Genomic DNA, 23,957 nt, shown 5'->3' on the forward strand with positions numbered 1-23,957 from the left:
ATTTAGTAAAAAAAAATATATTTTGTTTTGCAGCTTTCAGAATTTCAAAAAGTTGTTCACCTCGAGGGGAATAGATGAACAAACATGAACTATTGCTTCGAGTAAAGAGTTTGCCACCCTCAAAACTGGAACAGATTGGACTGCACATGGCATTTTCATGTGTGTATTAACTGCCGTTCTCCATAAACCACAGCCTGCCACGGCAACTGGAAAAATGAGTTATCTTGATATATTTCAATAGGACAAGGTTCTGAGAGTTTAAACATTTTGGCCAGTATATATATTTCTTTTTCCAAGTTGAGAAGAGGGGAGATAGAGAGAAAAACTCCTGTATGCACCCCAAGTGGGATCCACCCAGCAACCCCCATCTGGGGTCGATGCTCTGACCATTTGGGGACATGCTCACAACCGAGCTATTTTTAGTGCCTGAGGCAGAGGCTTCATGGAGCCATCCTAGGCACCTGGGGCCGAGGCGCTGGAATCAATTGAGCCATGTCTGCAGGAAGAGAAGAAAGAGAGAGAGAGAGAGAGAGAGAGAGAGAGAAAGAGAGAGAGAGAGAGAGAGAAGGGGAGGGGAGGGGGCGGAGAAGCAGATGGTTGCTTCTCCTGTGTTCCTTGACAAAAAACTTAACCGGGGATATCCACACACTGGGCCAAAGCTGTACCACTGAGCCAATCGGCCAGGGCCGGCCAGTATATATTTAACCATAGTTTTATAACTCAGATTAGTAATAAATGTCCAACACACCATTTTTATTTGGAAAATAAATTTAATAGGGAAAAATACTTTCAACATACTGAACGCTTGTGTGTGTATAAATTAATATCATGTTAGATATTTTAATGCATAGATAGGGACTATTCAAAAGTAGTTATATAAACTTGACACAGACTCCCCAAGGTGGAACAATCCAAATTTTGACTTTTTAAAAATCTAGTAGAGATGACTAGCCTAAAGTGTTTGTTTGTTTACTTATTTATTTATTTGGTATGTGTGTCAAATGCTCTATTTGATCCTTTCTAGGCAACTGGGACTCCTTGTGAGAATAACGTAAGTTGACTAAATAATTTATTTTCAGGGTAGGCTTGCAAAGTAAGTTAAAAAGGCAGAACATTTAGGCCACTTAAGCTGTAAATGACTTCAATCGAAGGCAGTCTTTTGGGCACAATTAAGCAGTCATGACAACACCTGCCTTTCTGAAACATAAGATTCTAAGCCTGGTATGCTTCAAATTTAAATAAAGGATTGTTCTACATTGGCAGTCCTAACTTTTAAATGTTAAACATTTTCATTTAGCTTCTGATAAGGCATAATGTACATGGTGCTGTGTGCACTTCACAAGTCAGCAAAGATTATGCGTTCTAGGATGATTCCACGAGGAAGTCTCAGGTTATACGAAGCAAAACAAGGCCGACGCGGGTGAGGGCAAGCTTTGACCCTGTGACTGAGCACGCCACGTGGTCTGTTCAGCCCTTCAACTACTTGTTGCTTTGAGGGGTTGTGGCAGTGCCCTCTCTTCCCTATTGTGTAAACGGCGAGTATCATTGCTGCGAGCTTTTGTTATGAAATCTGGTGGAATGCCCTTAGGGTATGGTCACATTGGGAAACTGCCCGTGGTGCTGGTGTTCCCAGGGCCATCAGTGTGGAGCTCAGAGGTGGCGTATGGCTAAATCTTGTCATTTCTCAGAGCAGCAGACAGGAGTCCGTCCCATCACTCCCCACTTGTGCAATGACGAGGCCACATGCATCTGTGATTGCAACATGGCTGCAGGCAGTGCACTTCTAGTTCCATTCAGTTTTAAAGAGCTGGCTTTCTAGAATTTAGTTTTCCAGCTTTGAAGAATTTCTTTAATTCCCGTAGTTCCTGAGGCTTCAAACTCTGATCCACCCCTGGGGTCAATTTGTAGCTCAGAGGAGACACAATGTAACCATTTTGGTAAAGACAGATTCTCTTGCAGAACTCAAAGGTACCAAACATAACTCCAAAGTATGGAACTATCTGTTTAAAAAGAAAATGAAAATCATGTTAATATCTTAAAAAGGAAGTGTCAATGTGTCTGCAATCAACTTGAGTCAGGGTAAACTGAGTTAAAGGCGGTGAATAATACCACATGGTAATTCTTTTGGGGGTCAGGGAAGATGGCGGGTAGGGGGAGTGGAAGGGCAGAGCCTTTGAAGGGCCCCGGGAAGCCCTGGACTAGCACAATCTGCATGGAGACAGTCTGACACGTCCTGTCAACATATGCCTGTCTTGATTGGAACCAGTGGTGGGATTCAGCCAGTTTGCACCTACCTAATTTTTTGTTGAGTTTGGCGAACTGGTTTTTAAAATGGCACCTGTACTCAGGGTTCTAAGGTGGGCGCCTGGGAAGCTGCCTAATGTGGAAATCACAAATTGATATTCCTGACTCTTTTTTTTTTCCTGACTCTTTTTTTATTTTTTTTACAGGGAGAGAGAGAGAGAGAGAGAGAGAGAGAGAGAGAGAGAGAGAGTCAAATAGAGGGATAGACAAGAACGGAGAGAGATGAGAAGCATCAATCATCAGTTTTTCAAGGCAACACCTTAGTTGTTCATTGATTGCTTTCTCATATGTGCCTTGACCACGGACCTTCAGGAGACTGAGTAACCCCTTGCTCAAGCCAGCGACCTTGGGTCCAAGCTGGTGAGCTTTTTGCTTAAGCTAGATGAGCATGTGCTCAAGCTGGGACCTCAAGGTCTCGAACCTGGGTCCTTCCACATCCCAGTCCGACGCTCTATCCACTGTGCCACTGCCTGGTCAGGCTCCTGACTCTTTTTTAACATTCATCTGCACAACAGCGTATTCTCAGTGCCCGTAGTAATAATGTTCATTCCATCCATAGGTGAGAAAAATTGCAAGTGAGGACGCCAATCATGAAGCAATATGGAAATATCTTAAATAATATTTTTAATGTTTTTTGTCAGGTATTATTTAATATTTTTTCATTAATATTTTTAAAGTTTCTTTTTTGTTTTTTGTTTTTTACAGGGAGAGAAAGTCAGAGAGAGGGATAGATAGGGACAGACAGACAGGAACGGAGAGAGATGAGAAGCATCAATCATCAGTTTTTTGTTGCAACACCTTAGTTGTTCATTGATTGCTTTCTCATATGTGCCTTGACCGCCGGCCTTCAGCAGACCGAGTGACCCCTTGCTTGAGCCAGCGACCTTGGGTCCAAGTTGGAGAGCTTTGCTCAAACCAGATGAACCCGCGCTCAAGCTGGCGACCTTGGGGTCTCGAACCTGGGTCCTCTGCATCCCAGTCCAATGCTCTATCCACTGCACCACCACCTGGTCAGGCTAAAAGTTTCTTATAATGTAGTTTTGTGTACCTCCTTTCTTGTTTTATTTAAGTATTAAATGCATGAAATAATAAACTACCTTTTGGCATATCATATCATTTTTTTATACTTAGAACGAACATTAGGGCAGAGAAGCGGATGTTAAATTATTTGAACCCCACCACTGATTGGAAAAGTTGAATTGTCCACTAGTGCAAGGTTAGTCCAGAGTTCTTAAGCTTTATTTGCTGTTGCTCACAGAGTCTTTGGGAATATGATGAAAGCTACGGGTCCTTTCCCCAGAGAGAGGCACATGTGCACATACATCCCCATCTTTGCATACAACTTTAGGGTCGGGGGTTAGGTTCCCCTTGGGGGCCCATGAACCCCCATGGTGGGAACATCTAGCTCCTCTGGGATGGGGAATCAGGTGCCCTAGCACTACACAGCATCTTCTCTTCAGGGCTGATGGCCAGGCTGTGCTCTGGCCTTGGGCTGCCATCAGTGCTACAGGGGGCATTTCCATGCAAACGATAGAGAGTGTGGCAAAGCAACAGCTAGAGCTGGAAGACGTAGGGAACCCGGAAGACTGACCACGCTTCTCACCTTTAGTAAGTTGGCTGCCAACCCATTCCAGAGCCCCAGGACCCCTTGGGTCTTCACTATCTGCCGGAAGCAGTCAGTGGCTCCAGAGAAATGGACATCTACTCCTCCACAGTGGGGAAGGAAGGGGCTCTGAGCCTGGTAGGAGACAGAAGGCGGGATGAGGTGATTTCGTTACTAGGACATGAAAGTTCCAGTCAAAGTAGTCAGGGTTTCAAATATGGACTCCGGATGCCGCGTTCCTGGCCACAATGATGGCAAAATGGCTGCCACAGGGTTCTTCTTGTTCTGTGGGCTTAGAATGAATATTGATATGCAGTCAAGTCATGACACATTGCTCACAGATTTGTGGTTTATTTTACTTGGAAGGAAGCAGCCATTTGGGACAAATTCAACTTCACACTTAATTTTCCTTCCCAACCTATTACCTCTGGATATGATGGACACACACTCCCATGCTCTTAACTTTTTTTAAGTGCCCCTGTTTAAGACTATACTTTCAGGGATCATTTCTATAGTTCGTTAGGGGCCCCTGTTTCTTTGGCCTAACTGATTCCTTCCCTTGTTTAGAGCTCTGCTGTGGCACAGTCTATCTGGTGGGAGCTTCCTGGATACACTATCTGGGCTGGCAGCCAGCAAGCTTTGGGGAGCAGGTACTGGGCCTTCCTCACTGTTCTAGCACTTTAGGGCATAACATCCTTTATTGCACACATCAAGTATTCAGTAACTATCAAACCAAATTCCCCAAATATCATTGCCACTAGTACCTTTTCCAAGTTACAGCTATTTAACTGTGACCAGGCTCAAGTAAGTTATGAATAGTCATGAAATAAAAAATTAAATGGCCAATATTTGCTGCGTGTTAGGTGTCAGGCATTACATCGAGTCCTCTACATGCTCTGGCTCATTTAATCTTCACAAAAACGTAATGAACTAGGTAATGTTATTTATTTATTTTTTTACAGAGACAGAGAGAGAGAGTCAGAGAGAGGGATAGATAGGGACAGACAGACAGGAACGGAGAGAGATGAGAAGCATCAATCATCAGTTTTTTGTTGCGGCACTTTAGTTGTTCATTGATTGCTTTCTCATATGTGCCTTGACTGTGCGGCTACAGCAGACCGAGTGACCCCTTGCTCAAGCCAGCGACCTTGGGTCCAAGTTGGTGAGCTTTGCTCAAACCAGATGAGTCCGCGCTCAAGCTGGTGACCTCGGGGTCTTGAACCTGGGTCCTCTGCATCCCAGTCTAATGCTCTATCCACTGTGCCACCGCCTGGTCAGGCTAGGTAATGTTATCTTATTAGCCCAATTTTATAGGTAACAAAATGGAGTTGGCCAAAGGACAAATCTCCAGAAGCACAGAACATAAGAGAAAAACATCTACTTGAATTTGGGTCTGTTTGATGTAGAATGAAGGTCTACACCACTAAGCACACTGTCTCCTGATGTCCAGCACTGAGAATGCTGTCCCAGCCCTTGACATGCTTGTTACCACACATCAACAGTGAATGTGGCTGCCACAGCTTGTACACGGAGGGAATTTTTTATGCTAAGACTTGAGCTCATGGTGTGGTGTGAATCAATGCTTCTACAACTGTCATACTAAACTGATGTTCAGAATAGAAAAGAAAACATGTATTGCTAGTTGCCTCCTGCTATGGCCTGAATGTTTGTGTGCCCCCACAATTCATTGTTAAAGCCCTGATCCCCAGTGTGGAGATGGGGTTTGGGCAAGTGATTAGGTAATGAGGGTGGGGCCCTCGTGAATAGGATTAGTGCCTAAGAAAGAGAGATTTAGAGCTCTGTCCTGGTAGCTCAGTGGTTTAGTCCTCCGGCAGGACACAAAGAAGAATAAACCAATGAATGCATAAATAACTGGAACAATAAATTGATGTTTTTTTCTCTCTTTCTCCCCCTCCCTTCCTCTCTCTCTCAAAACAATAAATGAGTAAAAAAATAGAGAGACTTAGAAAGATGATCTTTCTCACTTCACTATGTGAGGACACAGCAAAAAGATGTCTGTCTGCAAACCAGGAAGTGGGGTCTTGCCAAACACCAAATCTACTGACACCTTGATCTTGGACTTCCCAGCCTCCAGAACTGTGAGAAGTGTTGTTGAAGCCACTTAGTCTATGGTATCTATTTATAGCAGCTTGAGCTAAAACATACCCAAAGGAAGAAGGAATGGTAAGGCTATATACCAGTGCTTCTCAACCCTTAGCTGCATATTAGACCAACCAAGGAAGCTTTTCAAAACCATCAGTGAGTGGAATCGATCCCTAGAGACCATGATTTAACTGACGTTGGGTAGGGCTTGGATGTCAGCACTTTGGGCAAGCTCCCCAAGTGGTTCTGATGTGCAGCCGGCGTTGTGCAGGCCCTCCAGAACACGAGGCTGCTCAGGGCTCAGACATGGGTCTAGCAGCTTGCTGCCGACACACAGTGTTTGGGAAAATCACATGGGTCCTGAAGCCAGGCTGCTTGGACTGAGTCCCTGCTTTGTCACTCATTGGCTCTGTGACCTTGAGCAAAATGTCTTTACTTTTCTGAGCTTTGATTTTGTCTTCTGTAAAATGGGGAAATAATAATATCTACCTTGTAGGATTGTTGTCAAGACTAAATGAAATACATATAAAATGCTTAGAACAGCATTTGACAAGTAGGAAGCACTATGTAAGTAACTACTTTTTATTTTATTATTTTTTCTTTTCTCTTTTCTCTCTCTCTCTCTTTTTTTTTTTTTTTTTTTTTTTTTTTTTGCTTTCTTTCCAAGTGAGAGGAGGGAAGATAGAGAGGCAGACTTGCACATTTGCCCCAACTGGGATCCACCTGGCAATCCCTGTCTAGGGCTGGTGCTCTGCCCATCTGGGACCATGCTTGCAACCGAGCTATTTTTAGCACCTGAGGTATAGGCTCCACGGAGCCATCCTCAGCACCCAGGGCCAATGTGCTTGAACTAATCAAGCCATGGCTGCAGGAGGGGATGAGAGAGGGAGAGAAACAAAGAGAGAGAGAAAGAGGGAAAGGGGTAAAGAAGCAGATGGTCACTTCTCCTTTGTGCCTTGACTGGGAATTGAACCTGGGACATCTGCATGCTGGCTGACGCTTTACCACTGAGCTAACTGGCCAGGGCCGTATCCACTATTATTAATATCATTATTATTTATTATCTAAACTTGGGGAAAAGTATGCTGAAGACTAAAACGACCCACTAGACTGGAGTGCTAGACTGCCGTTTGCCCAAACTGTGTCTTAGTAGTAAAGAGAAGCCAGCATGCCAGCTGCTAGTCACAGGACCTGAACCAGCACTGCCTTCGCACGAACCCAGGTAGCTACCCCATGAATGTCTAGTTTAGATCTGTAGATCCTGGGCTGGGCATGCTGCATTTTGCAGCATAGCACCATCTGAAAAAATCAGAAGAGCCAGGTCCTTGTCCTGGCATTGACACTATCTATATAACCCTGACCAGGTTGTTTAGTTCTTTGGACATAAGTTTGTTCACATGTCAAATGAGGAGATTGGAATTAAATGACCTTGAAGGCTTTTCTTAGTTCTATAATCCATGTTGCTGGCTCTACTGTATGCTCCTTCCTGACTCTAAGCCTTCAGACCTGCCATTTCCTCTGCCTGGCTGAGTCTCTCTTACTGATCAGAATAGATATCACATCCTCCAGGAAGTCTTCTTAGATTCCCAAAGCCAGGAGCCTAGTAAACACTTTTGGTCACCCTGCGCTTCTCCTTCATGGCATGCGACACACTTTGTAGTGATTTGGTGTATAATTACTTCTTTCATGGGTACTACCTCCCCCACAGCTCCAGCCTCCCGTGCTGTAAATACCATGAGGGCAGTGACCATGTCTGCCTTGTTTGCGGTCTTGTCCCCAAAGCCTACCAACCTGCCTGGCATGCACTATGTACTTAATACATATTGGGGGAAAGAAGGAACAAACCTGCAGTAGGTCAAAATAAAAGACAAATACTTCAAAGTCAAACACTTGATGGTTTCTGTGATAAACTTCACAGAGGCCTTCCAGCAGAAGCAACATTTCAGGTTGTTAATTTTTCTATGAGTACTAAAATAAACAATATTTTACAAATACGTAAAACTCACACCCTTTGACCAAAGCAATCCTACTTCTAGGAATTTATTCCATAGATATAATTGCCCATGTGGGAAATGATATATTTTATAAGAACTTTTGTTAAAGCATTGTTAATAACAGCAGAAAATTGGAAATAATCTAAATGTCCACCAATAGGGGGCTAGTTAAAGAATAGTTCATATATCTATTATGTTAAGTGAAATAGGTCAAAGACAAATACCATATGACTTCAGTGATATGTGGAATCTAGAAAACAAAATAAATGAACAAACAAAACAGAAACAAACTCATAGATATAAAGAATATTCTGATGGTTACCAGATGGGAAGCAGGTTGGGAGTGTGGGTGAAAAAGGTGAAGAGATTAAGAAGTGCACATTGGTAGTTACAGAATAGTCACAGGGATGTAATACAGCATAGGGAATGTAGTCAGTAATATTCTAATAACTATGTGTGGTATCAGATGGGCACTAGATTCATTGGGGTTATCACTTTATAAGTGATATAAATGTCTCATCACAGACTTGTACATCTAAAACTTATATAATATTGTATGTCAACTATTTTTGAAAAATGAAAAAAAAATTACTTTGAAAATAAAAAATAGGATATCATACTATGGAATACTATGTCACCATTTAAAAATATGTGACAGCCTGACTAGGTGGTGGCACAGTGGATAGAGCATCAGATTGGGATGACAAGGACCCAGGTTTGAGACCCCAAGGTTGCCAGCTTGAGTGCGGGCTCATCTGGTTTGAGCAAAAGCTCACCAGCTTGGACCTAAGGTCGCTGGCTTGAGGAAGGGGTTACTAGGTCTGCTGAAGGCCCACAGTCAAGGCACATATGAGAAAGCAATCAATGAACAACTAAGGTGTTGCAACGCGCAATGAAAAGCTAATGATTGATGCTTCTCATCTCTTCGTTCCTATCTGTCTGTCCCTGTCTATTCTGACTCTCCCTCTGTCTCTGAAAAAAGAAAGTAAAAATATGTGACAGCTTGCCTGACCAAGCGGTGGCACAGTGAATAGATCATCAGGTTGGGACACTGAGGACCCATATTTGAAACCCTGAGGTTGCCGGCTTGAGTGCGGGGTTGCTGGCTTCAGCATGGGATCATAGACATGAGCCCATGGTTGCTGGCTTGAGCAAGGGGTCACTAGCTTGGCTGGAGCCCCTGGGTCAAGGCACATATGAGAAGAAATCAATGAACAACTAAAGTGATGCAACTATGAGTTGATTCTTCTCATCTCTCTCTCCCTTCCTGTCTGTCCCTGTGTGTTTGTCTACTGTCTATCTGTCTCACTCTCTCTTAAAAAATAAAAAAACAAACAAAAAAACCACAATAACCATATGGCAGCTCTATCTAGACTGATTTGGTACCATCTCCAAGATACACTTTTAAGTAAAAAAAGAAACAGTGCAGAAGAGTATATGTAACATGATGCTGATTATCAAAAACAAAAAATAAATGCACATATTTATGTGTATCTTTGCATGTCGGCAGCCAATCCACTAATGCTGGCTAACAAGGTCACAGCAGAAGATCCAAAACTGCTGGTTGACAAAGTCACAGCAGAAGAAGACCAATGACTGCTGGTTGATAAAGTCACCGCAGTGAAGACTAATAGCTGTGGGTTGACAAAGTCACCACAGAGGAAAAGCACAACAATACTTCCCCCTTTGACCTTTTGAATTAATCTGGCCTTATATCCCCCCTTTCCTGGGTGTGTGCTATTATTTATGGCACAGGGATAATAGTACCGTGCTTTCCCTGTAGATTTGTAGTAATTTCTTTGGAAATGAGACAGAAGGTGTAAGTTCCACAAAAAAGCCTGTAAGCCCCTTGAACTGGGCTCATAAACATAAGAGGCTGGCCATGATATTCCTCATAAAGGGTTAAGTTTGTAGGAGAATTTCTTCTTATTAATCATGTTAGGAAGAATAAAGTTAGAACTTAACTAGTGTGTGAATATAGTAAATGAATAAAGTTTAACTAGACATTAGAATCTTAGGTAAAGTGTAGTGGAGTGGCCCGTTGCGTGGCCTTGGATGGGAGCGCAGCTGGCAAGTAAAGAATGTTTTGTTAAAAGACTTGTTTTGTGACTGAAGGCAGTTGCTGGGCTTTTCTCAGTAAAACATTCTCATGAGATTTTTGTATTTTCCAAGAATAAGGAGAGGAATGTGGTGGGATCCATAGCAGCAATAGCAATTAATGCCTTCTGATATTATGTTGCTACTAAGCTATCTTGCAGGTGCACTCTATATATCTTTAAGCAAAAGTTACTCTTGATGTTAGGCTTTCTTAATAAGCAAGCCTTTTGAAGTCTTGTGAGAAAAATTAGGACACTGCATGAACTCAGGACCATTTGCCTGAGCAAGCGGTGGTCCTTTGCTAGTCCTTGATGATTTCGCCTGCTAATCTCTCTCTCTGCGCCCCTGACTCACAACAACAGTAAGGTAGAGTTATTAATTAGTACTAATCTTTTAGAAGTTTGTACCAATATTGTTATTGCTATTCAAGTTATTGTATAACTGTACTTTGAATGACTTACCACCTGATTTGTAGCTTATAGATATGAATTAACTGTTACCTAGAAATATGTAACCATAGTGAAACAAAAACAATGATGTATTCAAAATACCATGTGATTGTAACTTAGTGTGTGTGCATAAAAAGAAAGCTAGACCAGCATTTGGCAGAGATGCCTGGCAGTAAATGCTAACGAGAGAATAAAGAGAAAGAAAAGAATTCGGCTCTCTCACTCGATTCGTGCGGATGCCGTCTCTTCCTGTGGGACCCCTGGATTCCCCCCAGGGCTGGACCCTGGCATTTGCATAAACCATCTTTGGAAAGATTCAGGTGAGAAACTGGAAACTACAGTGTTATCTGCAGAAAAGTTAGAGGCCAAGAGAAAAAGGCTGAGGAAGACTTACTTTTCAATGTATACTCCTTGCACCTTTTGGATTTTGTATCATAGCATATGTTAGCAATGCAAAGGGTAGAGTACATCATTTAAAAAAGCATTAATCAAGAAAACGAGAAGACAAGCCACAGACTAGGAGAACATATTTGCAAAAGACACATCTAATGAATGACCATCATCCAAAATATACAAAGAACTCTTTAAACTCAACAATAAGAAAATGACCTGACTAAAAATTAGGCCAAAGACCTTAACAGACACCTACCTCATCAAAGAATATCTACAGATGGCAAATAAGCATATGAATAGATACTCCACATCATATGCCGTCAGGGAAATGCAAATTAAAACAACCACGAGATACCACTACATACCTATTAGAATGGCCAATACCCAGAACACTGGTGCCACTAAATACTGGCGAGGACATGGAGCAGCAGGAGCTCTCGTTCATTGCTGCTGGGAACGTAAGCGTGGTACAGCCGCTCTGGAAGAAAGTTTGGTGGTTTCTAATAAAATTAAACATACTCTTAACATATGACCCAGCACTTGTGCTGATTAGATTAGATTAGATCTTGCTATTTACCTATACAAGTTGAAAATTTATGTCTATACAAAAACCTGCACACAGATGCTTGCAGCAGATTTATTTATAATAGTCAAAGCTTGGAAACAACCAAAATGTGCTTGGCTGGCCTTAGGTGAAAGGATAAATAAACTGTGGTATGCACAGACAATGGAATATTATTCAGCATGAAAAAGAAATGACGGTTGGCTCAGTGGTAGAGCATTAGCCTGGTGTGCAGGAGTCCCAGGTTCGATTCTTGGCCAGGGCACACAGGAGAAGCACCCATCTGCTTCTCCACCCCTCCCCCTCTCCTTCCTCTCTGTCTCTCTCTTCCCCTCCCGCAGCCAAGGCTCCATTGGAGCAAAGTTGGCCCGGGAGCTGAGGATGGCTCTGTGGCCTCTGCCTCAGGCGCTAGAGTGGCTCTGGTCGCAACAGAGCAACGCCCCAGAGGGGCAGAGCATCGCCCCCTGGTGGGCATGCCAGGTGGATCCTGGTTGGGTGCATGTGGGAGTCTGTCTGACTGCCTCCCCGTTTCCAACTTCAGAAAAATAAAAAAAAATACAAAAAAAAAAAGAGAAGAAAAAGAAATGAGCTATCAAGCCACAAAAAGACATGGGGAGAACTTAAATGCATATTACTGTGAAAAAAGCCAATCCAATGCAGCCACTGTGGAAAGCAGTGTGGAGTTACCAAAAAAAAAAAAAATTGGAACTGCCTTCTGACCCAGCTATCCCACTTCTAGAAATATATACAAAGAAACCCAAAATACTAATTTGAAAGAATATATGTACCCCTATGTTTATTGCAGCAATATTTACAATAGTCAAGATATATAAATGGCTCAAGTGGCTATGAATAGAAGAGTGGAGAAAAAAGCTGTGATACATTTACACAGTGGAATACTAATCAGCCATAAAAACGAAGGAAAATTTACCTTTTATGACAGCATAAATGGGCTGGAGAGCATTATGCTAAGTGAAACAAGCCAGTGAGAGAAAGAGAAGTACTATGGGATTTCACTCATGTGTGGAATCTCCCATCCAAGTACTAACCAGGCCCGACCCTGCTTAGCTTCCCAGATCAGATGAGATCGGGCGCGTTCAGGGTGATATGGCCGTAGACTCATGTGTGGAATCTAACGAACAAAATGAACTAACAAACTAAATAGAAACAGACTCATAGATACAGCTGTCAGAAGAAAGGGGGACTGAGGGGCTGGGGGCTGGGTGAAAAAGGTGAAGGGATTAAGCAAAACAAAAACAATACCAAAAACAAAATTCATAGACACAGACAGCAGTCCAGTGATCAGCAGAGGAAAGGGGTGGGGGAACAGAAGAGGGTAAAGGGGGGTGAATGGTGATGAAGGAGACCTGACTTTAGGTGGTGAACACACAGTACAATACACAGATGGTATATTATAGAACTGTACCCCTGAAACCTATATAATTTTATTAACCATGTCACCCCAATAAATTCAATAGGAAAAAGAACAATAAAAAAAAGAAAGAAGGAAAAAGGGCAATTTGAGAAGGGAACAAACTGTATGATTGCAACTGTATGACATTCTAGAAAACCATGGAGACAGTAAAGAGATCAGCTGTTGCCAGGGTCAGGGAGAGAGGGGAGGGGTAAACAGGCAGAGCAGAGGATATTCCGGGCAGTGGAAAGACTCTGAATGATACTATAATAATGATGGATACACACAACTATACATTTGTCCAAACCCATAGAATACACAACACTAAGAGTGAACCCTAAGGTAAAGTATGGACTCTGGGTGATTATGATGTGTCTACGTAGACTCCTCAATCGTAACATGTAACCACTCTGATGGGGTATGCTTGTGATGCATTGTGCAAGCAGTGAGTTACATGGGAAACCTCTGTACCTTCCTTTCAATTAAAAAACATTTTTTTTTAAGTGAGAGGCACCTTGATTGGGAGTGAGATCAGACAGGAAAGGTGAGGAAAGAAATGGAAGATGAGTTTCCAGGAGGCAGGGAATATATAGATATATGCATTACTTGCAATGGTAGCCGTTAGGTAAATGCCTGTTAAAGGAACTCAACAAATGAATAATTAACTGTTCTACCATCCCTGCTCACCATTATCTATAGAGATTGAGGATCTTTTAAGGTTTTGTGATGCTAATTCATTTGTGTATTTATAGCAATCATAGGAACCATAGAAACACAACTGGACCAGCTTTTTTTTTTTTTTTTTTTTTTTTTTTGTGACAGAGACAGACTCAGAGAGAGGGGCAGACAGACAGGAAGGGAGAGAGATGAGAAACATAAATTCTTCGTTGCGGTTCCTTAGTTGTTCATTGATTGCTTTCTCATATGTGCCTTGAGCGGGGGACTACAGCAGAGAGAGTGACCTGTTGCTCGAGCCAGCAAGCTTGGGCTCAAGCTGGTGAGCTTTGCTCAAACCAGATGAGCCCGTGTTCAAGCTGGCGACCTTGGGGTTTCAAACCTGGGTCCTCCGCATCCCAGTCCGACGCTCTATCCACTGTGCCACTGCCTGGTCAGGCTGGACCAGCTTTTATAGTTCTACTCAGGCTTTCAATGCCTTGCATTGATTCTGAAGAGATGCTTCAAGAGCAATAAAAATACCACCTCGGCTTTATTGAGTATTTATCACATTCCTGGCTCTGTATCTGCATTAACCCAATTCAATCTCCTGTCTATGAGCGAGATGCTATGTTTCCCCCCGGGTTTGACAGGTGGGGAAGATGAGGCTCAGAGGGGGTGCATGGCTTACGCAAGTTCATGCAGGAGTAAGGGGCAGAGCTGGCGTCCAAAGTCCACATTCTGTCTATGGAGCTACTCTGCCCATTAAAGCTTTGAGATGAGCACAGCCATCAAAAACAAACAAGCACAAGCTACATGGGAAAAAGGAAGTGCGAACTACTTTCTAAAGCTGCAGTAGGGATGTCCACAAAAGCGGGTACAGGCAGCTTCATCTGCATGCCCGCCCGCCTAGAGGTAACTGCCAGCTCATTTCTGAAAGTAGCTGGAGGCCGCGGGGGTGGGGAGGGGGTGGGGTGGGGGCGTCAGCAAGCTCTAGCCATCTCCTGACAGCAGCTGCCGAGGCCTGCACACAGCTGCGGGGCTTTCTGGGCAGACAGCAGGCCTTTTCTGGGACCTCTGTTTCCCTTTCTCCTGCTTCTCTCTTCACCCCCACTCTGGAGGTGGGGTGGTGGTGGAGACAGGGGTAAACTTCCATCTTAGTTGCTACTACTGTTTAGCTGGAGCTCAAAGAAACCTGCTTAGAACATTTTTGATTCCCAGACATTAAGTCTTAAAGAGGAGTAATCCAGCTCAGGTCAGGAGAAAAGTGCACAGTGATTTTACAGGGTGAAATGAAGAAGTTTCCTCCCTACTCCCTCTAGGGCAGGGGTCAGGAACCTATGGCTCGCGAGCCAGATGTGGCTCTTTTGATGGCTGCATCTGGCTTGCAGACAAATCTTTAATAAAAAAAATAATAATATTAAAAATATAAAACATTCTCATGTATTACAATCCATTCATTTCCTACCGCTCCTGTTCATGGTTGCGGGTGGCTGGAGCCAATCACAGCTGTCCTCCGGGACAACACCAAATTTTTATTGGATAATGGGTAACGTACATGGGTTGTTGTATGACTCTCACGGAATTACATTTTAAAATATGTGGCGTTCATGGCTCTCTCAGCCAAAAAGGTTCCTGACCCCTGGTCTAGGGACAGTGTTGTTTCCATGGTCAACAACTGCCATCCCTTCTGTATTTAGAGCACTCTATACCTTTTGAAAAACAAAAACAAAGGGGAGCGTTTTCCTTTCCCTACCCCTTACCAATGATGCTCAAATGAAGCCACCGCTCCTTAGGGATATCCTGACATCTACCTAGAACCGGAAACGGCCTTCCTCCCTCCCCCGCCAGACCGCTAAGGCAATGCTACTGACGCAGGCAGAAGCCAGGTCCAAATGTAAGAGGACAGCACGGAGCTGAAAATGCAACAAGCTAGAGGTAATATTCCTATCCTCTCCCACTGCCCTGACAGCTTAGAGCCCAGTAGGGTTTGTACTGCAAGACAGGTAAGCTTGCTCTGTTGGAAAAACAGAGTTCTGTTCCTATTGAGGATAGATGCTATGTCAACCAAGAGTGCTGAATCAGGCAGAAAACCCTGTTAGCACCTTCCAGCAGGTGTGATGATCATGACTTCCTTTCCCCTCTTGGGGCTTTGCACCTGCTTTCCTAGGGGCTCAGAGAGCCCGTGGGGCTTTCTTCCCGGTCCTTTTGAGCGAGCTGCGAGCAGAGTGGATAGTTTGTGACCACTCAAAGGTCCATGGTTGCTAAATGATCTGTGCTCCTCATTCTGTCTGCCAGCTTCACGCTTTCCATTGTCAGGCTGCCAGGGACTAAAGGAAGCCCCCCCCCCCCCCGACAGCCTGTTTTCCCAAAGATCTCCCCCCTCTAACTTGAGTTAACTAATCCCTAGCCAAAGCCAGGCTCCTGCCTGTTTCTGAGCTTGCACACTATTTTGCTTTTCTCAGCTGCTCTTGCAACTGTGAGGGGAAGCAGTTTGCCACCCCAAAATATGCTTTTTGGGATGTTGATTATTTTAACCCGGTGATTAAGAAACGAAAGACTCAGATAGAACCTCTGACCTTCCCCCTTACCTGCCTAAAGAAATTTAGATAGAAAAACTCCTTAAAGGGAGGAAACTATTGCCTTGGCTGGGTTCTCAGCTGGTTACCGCATCACCCCGATACACCAAGGCTGTGGGTTTGATCCCTGGTCAGGGCACAAACGGGAATCAACCAATGAGTGCATAAATAAGTGGAACAACAAATCAGTGTTTCTCTCTCTCCTTTCTCTTTCTTTAAAATCAATATATAATCAATATATAAACTAAATAAAATAAAATAAAGAAAAGGCGCTACCACCTTAGTGTCAAAATGCAAACGAAATGTGACAGTGAGCAAACAAAGTGTCTCAGACTCCCCTCTGTGTCCTATTGTTTCTGGGTGGCCAAGCAAGAATTTGTTTACCACTTGTTTGTTCGTTCTTATTGTCCTGTTGATTGCCTACTCTCCCTTTGAAGTCCCAGAGCCCTGCCTCCCTCTCTTTAGTCCAGAATGGCATAGAAGCCTCAATGGCCCAATGTGTCCTCAGGTCTCATATTCTTATGAGCCCTCACGTGTTCATACATTACAAATGGGCTTATTTTCTCCTGTTAACCTTTCTCATGTGAATTTGGTTATTAGTCCAGCCAGAAGAACTTAGAAGGGGAGAAGAAAATTTATTTGTGTGCCTTACACTGCGAGATCCCAATTCTCAAGGTTAGGTTTTCTTCTCCTCTTCCACTACTCCCAAGGCCGGGGCACAACAACCACCACCAAATGAACTGATTACCAAGGATCTAGGAGCAAGCCCCTGTACTGGGGCTTGACAGGCCTGACGGAGCCCCAGATGCAGTCTCGGCCCCCCGTGCTAGCTCTGTGACTGTCGGGCGAGCTGCTTACCCTGTCCATGCCTCTTCACCTCATCTAGAAAACAGGAATCCTAACAGCGCTTGTTTGACAGGGTCTGTAGAGACGCTCGAATGGGATAATAAACTGCCTTGTCTATATTAAATGACCAATAAATGGTAGATATAGTATTATAATTTTTGAATCCCAGGGAATGCTCTCCTTTTGTCACCAGTGGAAATAGGCTTCTTCCACGGAGTCACAAGAAAAGCATTTTGAGGACATGCACATGGGAGGGTGAGGTGACTGGTAAGTTTTACTGAAGTTAAAACCAAGCACCGTTGTCTCCTCCATGACCAGGTGTTAGCTCCGTCCCACTGTGGAAGCAGTCCAGCCCTGTCTTCACCAAGCCCAAAAGGCCCAGGGGCCAGAGATGTGCCATCATCCAGCATTGGCAGGGCATCTCAGGCTGCCCTACTCAGTCAGTCCGTGCCACAGCTTAGTCCAGCTCAGTCTCTGCCCCGTGGGGTTAGCCTAGTCTCTGTTCCAGACAGCGGTCCGGCCGGCGCTGCGCTGCCGCAGCCAAGCCCACACTTGGAGCCCACTCAAGCTGGGGCCCGAACGGCTGGGATGGAGAGAACATGCACAAAAGGACGGGTGAGCAAATGAACGCGTGCTATCAAAATGGGCCTCTGTTAGGCTTTGATTATATTACCTTGGCCTTGCGCAGAGTTTTCTTTCAAACTAACCAATTTCCTTCCTAAGCTTTGTGCTAGGTCCTCCCCCATCTGATCCAGTCTTTTCCCCAGGCTTTCCGGGCTAGGTTCTTCCCCTTTACAGAGCTAATTTGGCTCCTATGGTGCATGTTTCACAGTTTTGCTGCATCATCTTGTTTCTACTGCACATGCACTTACCTCTCTTTGCACCATCTTTGCTTCTATTGCCCATGTGCCTAGCAAAGGAATTTTCCCAAACCCTCTCTCGGTAATCCAGGCTAATGGCCACTTATCCCCTGGGGAGCTGGAAACCTGATTGTCCTGGGATTAAATCCCTTTTGGTGGAGGATGTGGCTTTCCCTTGAGGTGTCCAAGCAGTAACTTTCAGACCCGCCAGGCCCAGCCAGTGTAGCTCCCTTCTCTGTCATTATCTCCTAGATACCTACGCTAACAGGTACATATACATTTGGCCTCTATCCTTCCCATTACAAAAGCACCCCAGCAAAGGAGAGCACAGATTTAGACGCATTCACTTCTAACAGGTCACATTTACTGAACTCTGTAATGCTGTGATTTGTCAAGCACTTCTAGGCAAAGTGGCGGGAGGTTCCATTGAAGACGGGGTATACATCCAAATGGTGTCACGACTGTTTTACTTCGTCCTTGCAGCGTATTTGCCTATCCGGAGATGTTACCAGCTACTTGGCCTGAGATAAACAGAATTGACTGCTAAGGCAGGAGAGAGAAGACAGTGCATTATCACAGCGAGGATTACAGGCAGGGAACAAGCAGAGGTTTCCTGAGAACAGGCTGTTCTTACCTCCCGGATGGGTCGGGGCAAGCGCACAGACTTGGATCTCAACGACCAGCAGATAAGGTTCGATTCTGTACTCACAGATTCCATAAGCCGGCTGTGAACCTCATTCATTTTTAAACAAGTATCAAGTGCTTGCCACAGAAGGCTATGTGCTATGGGGATACACAAAGTGTAAGACCTATGTCCCCAAAGCAAAGAGCTCGTAGTCTAGAGGAAATAAAGACACAGAAGATAATAACACAAGGAAGCATGTTGCATGGGCCTATGAGAGCTATAGTGAGAGTGTACTATCTGCATTTGTGAGGAGACTGCCTGCGCAGGAGGAGGAGAGAAGACTTTGATGGGGTGGAGAGACAGAACAATGCTGTAGAGATGGGAGCAGTGCAGGCATGTAAAGAAATGCTTTGAAAGTTCAATGGGCTGGGTCAGAGGACACACACAGGCTAAAAGCATCATTAAAAGAGGTTATTCACCCACAAAACTCCCACAAAATAACAGTGCCTTGGGGGGTGGAGTGCGCTGACAGTGGAAACACAGCATCTTCAATTATTGCTAGAGCACATTGTTAGTTAACTGGCTTTTCCTGCCCCACCGTCCTCTCCACAGTGGTCTGGAATATCACCGTTGTGGCTCTACAAAGAAACACCTGCCCTCACCCACCAGGACAGGGTAGTTCTTTTGAGGGTGGGAAAAGCCATTCATTTGTCAAACCAAAGCAACAGATACGTGCTATTTTAGGTTAGAAGAGACAGACACCCTGAGGTAAACCTCAGTGGAGAGCTTTTAAGCAGATGCAGAGAGATGCTCTAGGCAAAGGTACCTGATATGTGAAATATAAACTTATTCTTTTTTTTTTTTTACAAAAATATTTTATTTATTGATTTTCCAGAGAGAGGAGGGGGGAGTGAGAAGTATCAACTCATAGTTGCTTCATTTTACTTGTTCACTGCTTGCCGTATGTGCCCTGACTGTGTAAACCCAGGGGTTTGAACCGCTGACCTCGGCACTGCAGGTCGAGGCTTTACCTACTGCGCCATCAGAGGCCGGGCTATACACTGATTCTTTAGGGGGTTGGGGGAGGCGGACTAAGATAATTTTGATTGAATTGGAGACTTGAATAGAAGAGAGGTTACAAAAAAGAGTGCTTTGTTTAGCCCAGGCAGTATTTACCTAATTTTATTTGCCAACATTGAAAAATGGGGAGATTTTACATAAAAATCTGGATTTTAGGTTCTCTTGCAAACCTGGGCCCACAATTCTAAATGGCAGGGGAGCTTGCCAACAGCCTCCACTGGCCGCCTTTCTTTTTTCCTGCTATTCACATTTTAGATGCTAATCACATTTTGTGAACACAGTGCAGTGAGCTCTCCAAAATGCTTTTCAAAGCCAAGTGCCTTGATGGCTCAGAGGCATTTGCAAGCTTATTCTTCACGGGGCAAATTCCTGTTATCTGTGTTTCCCTATTTTCTCTTTTTCACATTATTTCCAAATTTCTGATATTGTTTGATTTTGCACCTCCTGATATAGAGGACTGCTGGGCAACGAGAGTGGCAAATTGTTAAGGGCAGCATGCCAGGCCAAGGGGCTCAACCTTCATTCTCCAGGGGCAAAAAAGGACAAAACACACGCAGATCTTAAAGTTAGTCAGGAAGAAGCTATGAGCTGAGCCGGAGGGACTGAAATGACTGTTGCCCCTGGAGACAAGGATCTGGTTTTAAATTTTGGCTTCTGGGTATGTAAACTCAGGCAGGCCACAGAGCCTCTCCGTGCTTTGTTTTCTCATCTGTAAAATGGGCTTGATAGGAACAGTACCCACCTTATAGGACTGTTGTAAGGATGAAATAAGGTAACAAGCATAAAGCACTTAGCACGGTGCCTGGTACATTCGTACTCCAGGATCATTTTTAGAATTAATCCTGGAGGCCAATTAGCAGATTACAGCAATAGCCTAGGTATGAGCTGTAAAGGTCCCAGATTAGGGCAGGGACAGTGACAAAAAGACGAGGCCCTGGGCGGTTGGCTCAGTGGTACAGTGTCGGCCTGGCGTATGGATGTCCGGTCAGGGCACACAGGAGAAGCGACCATCTGCTTCTCCCTCCAACCTGCCCCCTCCCCTCTCTTTCTCTCTCTCTTCTCCCTCTGCAGTCATGGCTCAAGTGGTTCAAGTGCATCAGTTGGCAGCACTGAGGATGGCTCAGTGGAGCCTCAGCCTCAGGTGCCTCAGGCACTAAAAACAACTGGGTTGTGAGCCTAGCCCCAGACAGGTTGTCGGGTAGGTCCCGGTGGGGGTGCATGTGGGAGTCTGTCTCTCTATTTCCCCTCTTCTCACTTGGAAAGGGAAGGAAAAAAAAAAGACAAAGAAAGACCAGTGTGGGAGGTTGGGAATGAAGAACTAACTGGCCTCAGCGGAGAGGAGAGGTGATAGACAAATGGTAGTGCCAGCAATGTGGGACCAGGGATGAAGATGTGGATTTGAGCAGAAGACACCATGTGTGGGGGAGGGGCACTCCAGGAGCGACTGGGGAAGCAACAGTGTTCAGCTGGCCCAAGGCAGCCTGAGGTGTTCAACATCTTGGTCAGGTTCAGCATCTCTGTTTGAACAGGTCAGGGCCTCCCTTCGCACAGGTACCGTGTGTATTCTGCTCGGTCAACTGTGCCACTCGGAGACTACCTTTGTCCCTCATCTTCTGTGCTTTCAGTTCAAATGCTGACCTGGCTCAATCTGCTTGCCTTGTGAGCCTGATGGGGTCAAAGTCCGCTAGGGTGTAAAGTAACAGGCTGACACTCAGTTTTATATTCGATGAAATGGAGACACGTAATATGGGCAGCAGGGGAGGGTGGCAGGCGGAGCTGGGCATCAAGCTTGTGCCTGGAGCCCTCCTCCTGATCCCCTCAGGAGGTTCCATGTTCTTAGCTGCTGCCTAGATCTTCAGGGAAGCCTGTCTCTCTCTACCCTCCCGTGTGCCTGTCCAGGGAACCATTTGCTCTGGAATTCCAGGTTCTTACTAGGAGCCCACAGATTAGTCAGATAAATTCATCTCCATCAATATTTTACTCTTTCTACTTTCTCAATCCAGTAAGTGTTGCCAACCATGACAGGCCCCGACTCTGGACTGGGTATGGGAGATACGAAGATGGGAAAGGTCAGGCCATACCTGGAAAAGCCTGAACTAAAATGCACTGAAGTGCAGCTCTGAAGATTTCCGACAGGGTGCTCTTAGGGTTCGGGAAAGTGCACCAGGGAGGGGGCGCCACGTTCTATTTGTACAGAGGGCTGGCCCACCCCCTTCCCACCAGGAACCATGCCATCAAAACATGCACGTGCACAGGCCATGCACAGTTCATTTACCTCTCTGTTCGTGAGCATGCCAGCCAGCAGCCAGGGCAAGAAAAAGAAAGAGGAATAAAATGAATGTAAGCACAATGAAGGAAAGGCTCAGCTGGTTAAACAAGACTTCTGATTATTGTCATTAATCAAGGGAATTCCAACCTGATGTAGCATTAAGCGGCATTAAACAGGCAATGTGCGTGTGTGTGCGCGCGCACGGGGGTGTGTGTGTATAAAAACATATTAGGAGAAGGAGACATTCAAACAAAGTGGCCAGTCAGTGTGGAGGCTGACAAAATTCTTTGTCCAGCAGGTTATCTAATAGACACCTGACACGGATTTGCTTCCTGACAGGCAGCACAACAAGGAAAGTCAATGAAATGCAAGGGTTATCAGTCAGTGTGCTTAGCTCAAGCTCCCTCCTTACAAATTCTGCTGGCAAACTTGGCCTACTCCCCTGCTGGGGGGGGCTGTTATCAACGCTCTCTCTTCTTGGAGAATTTGGATTGTGTGCTTTGCAAGAAAAACAACTACAGCAGAATTTAGAGTTCGACTGTTGTTTATCCTCCAAACTGAAGATGTATTTGGAGCAGGGATTAGGAGGTAGTTAACTGGACAGAGCTCACTAGCTCCACGGTTTTAATAACCTTAGATAGTGCTCAGATACGGCCATTTACTGCAGCGACATCTAATGGCCAGAGAAAGCAATGCATGTTTATATCTAAAAGTAGACTGGTTCTGTCTTGAGGATTAACTTTTTTAAAAAGTAGAGAGGACAAAAAAAAAAAGTAGAGAGGACAAGGTATTATTATGTTTACTAACCCCTGTTAAATAAAACTTTGACTGAAATCCTAAGAATTAATTTCCTATATCTTTGGATGACATGTATGATATTATTCGTAACTGGATGCTGATCATACTTTTTTTTTTTTTGTATTTTTCTGAAGCTGGAAACGGGGAGAGATAGTCAGACAGACTCCCGCATGTGCCCGACCGAGATCCACCCGGCACGCCCACCAGGGGGCAACGCTCTGCCCACCAGGGGGCGATGCTCTGCCCCTCCGGGGCGTCGCTCTGTCGCGACCAGAGCCACTCCAGTGCCTGGGGCAGAGGCCAAGGAGCCATCCCCAGCGAGCGCCCGGGCCATCTTTGCTCCAATGGAGCCTCGGCTGTGGGAGGGGAAGAGAGAGACAGAGAGGAAGGAGAGGGGGAGGGGTGGAGAAGCAAATGGGCGCCTCTCTTGTGTGCCCTGGCCGGGAATCAAACCTGGGACTTCTGCACGCCAGGCCGATGCTCTACCACTGAGCCAACTGGCCAGGGCTGATCATACTTTAAAAAAAAATTTATTGATTTTAGCCAGAGAGGAAGGGGGGGAAGAGAGAGAGAGAGAGAGAGAGAGAGAGAGAGAGAGAGACATTGATCTGTTCCTGCATGTGCCGTGCACCTCTGTGCTTCAGGCCGGTGATCTAACCAATGGAGCTATCTGGCCAGGCCTGATCATAGTTTTTGAAGACAGAACAATTGTCTCTTTGGGTTTTTATTTTTTAACAATCATTACAGCTTTGCATTGATGTTGAAGCTTCTTGTTGAAGCTCTGTGGAGGCACCATCTAGGTTTCTATATAAGGAAGAATATTAATAATTTCCCCCCCCCCCCAAATACCTACTTCGAGCACATCTTACCCTGTTTTATAGTATATTGTTGTATGTATATAAATCTTCTAGAGTAGAATGTAGTGGTGACTAGATTCCTCCAGAAGAGGTCCTTGTTCTTAGCTCTCAGGCAGAGAAAGGAAAGCTAAAAGTTTATGGGTAAGACTGAAACCTCATTCCCACATTTAAATGTCACTGAATTTTTTAAAAACCTTTGTGATACTGTGATTTAAATAAGAAATATATACAGTGTGTCCGTAAAGTCATGGTGCACTTTCGACTGGTCAAAGGAAAGCAACAAAAGACGATAGAAATGTGAAATCTGCACCAAATAAAAGGAAAACCCTCCCAGTTTCATACCTATTCAGTGCAGTTTGATGTGGGCTCACGCACAGATTTTTTAGGGCTCCTTAGGTAGCTATCCCGTATAGCCTCTACAGACTCGTCACTGACTGTTGCTGAGAGTTGAGATGAACCATTCTTATTCA

At 44.7% G+C, this 23,957-nt stretch overlaps 1 protein-coding gene across 3 annotated transcripts in view; it reads right to left on the reverse strand.

The window, feature by feature from the left end:
* Positions 1 to 765: 765 nt before the first annotated feature.
* The window catches only part of SLC25A43 (solute carrier family 25 member 43), a 37,886-nt gene continuing 14,694 nt past the window's right edge, over positions 766 to 23,957 (reverse strand). Inside the window, exons 4-6 of one of the 3 annotated variants that reach the window (XR_010727855.1) lie at positions 11,309 to 11,421; positions 3,908 to 4,042; positions 1,866 to 2,000 (exon numbers count right to left, since the gene is read on the reverse strand). Coding sequence is in view for 2 of the 3 variants with exons in the window: in XM_066249988.1 (XP_066106085.1) it covers positions 1,800 to 2,000; positions 3,908 to 4,042 (336 nt within the window). In the remaining variant the exon portion in view is untranslated. Of the gene's footprint in view, positions 2,001 to 3,907; positions 4,043 to 11,308; positions 11,422 to 23,957 lie in introns of all 3 variants that reach the window. The other 2 variants (XM_066249988.1, XM_066249989.1) reach the window with 2 other exon arrangements.

The sequence above is a fragment of the Saccopteryx bilineata genome, chromosome X (genome assembly GCF_036850765.1).
Source record: "Saccopteryx bilineata isolate mSacBil1 chromosome X, mSacBil1_pri_phased_curated, whole genome shotgun sequence".
Lineage (NCBI taxonomy): Eukaryota > Metazoa > Chordata > Mammalia > Chiroptera > Emballonuridae > Saccopteryx > Saccopteryx bilineata.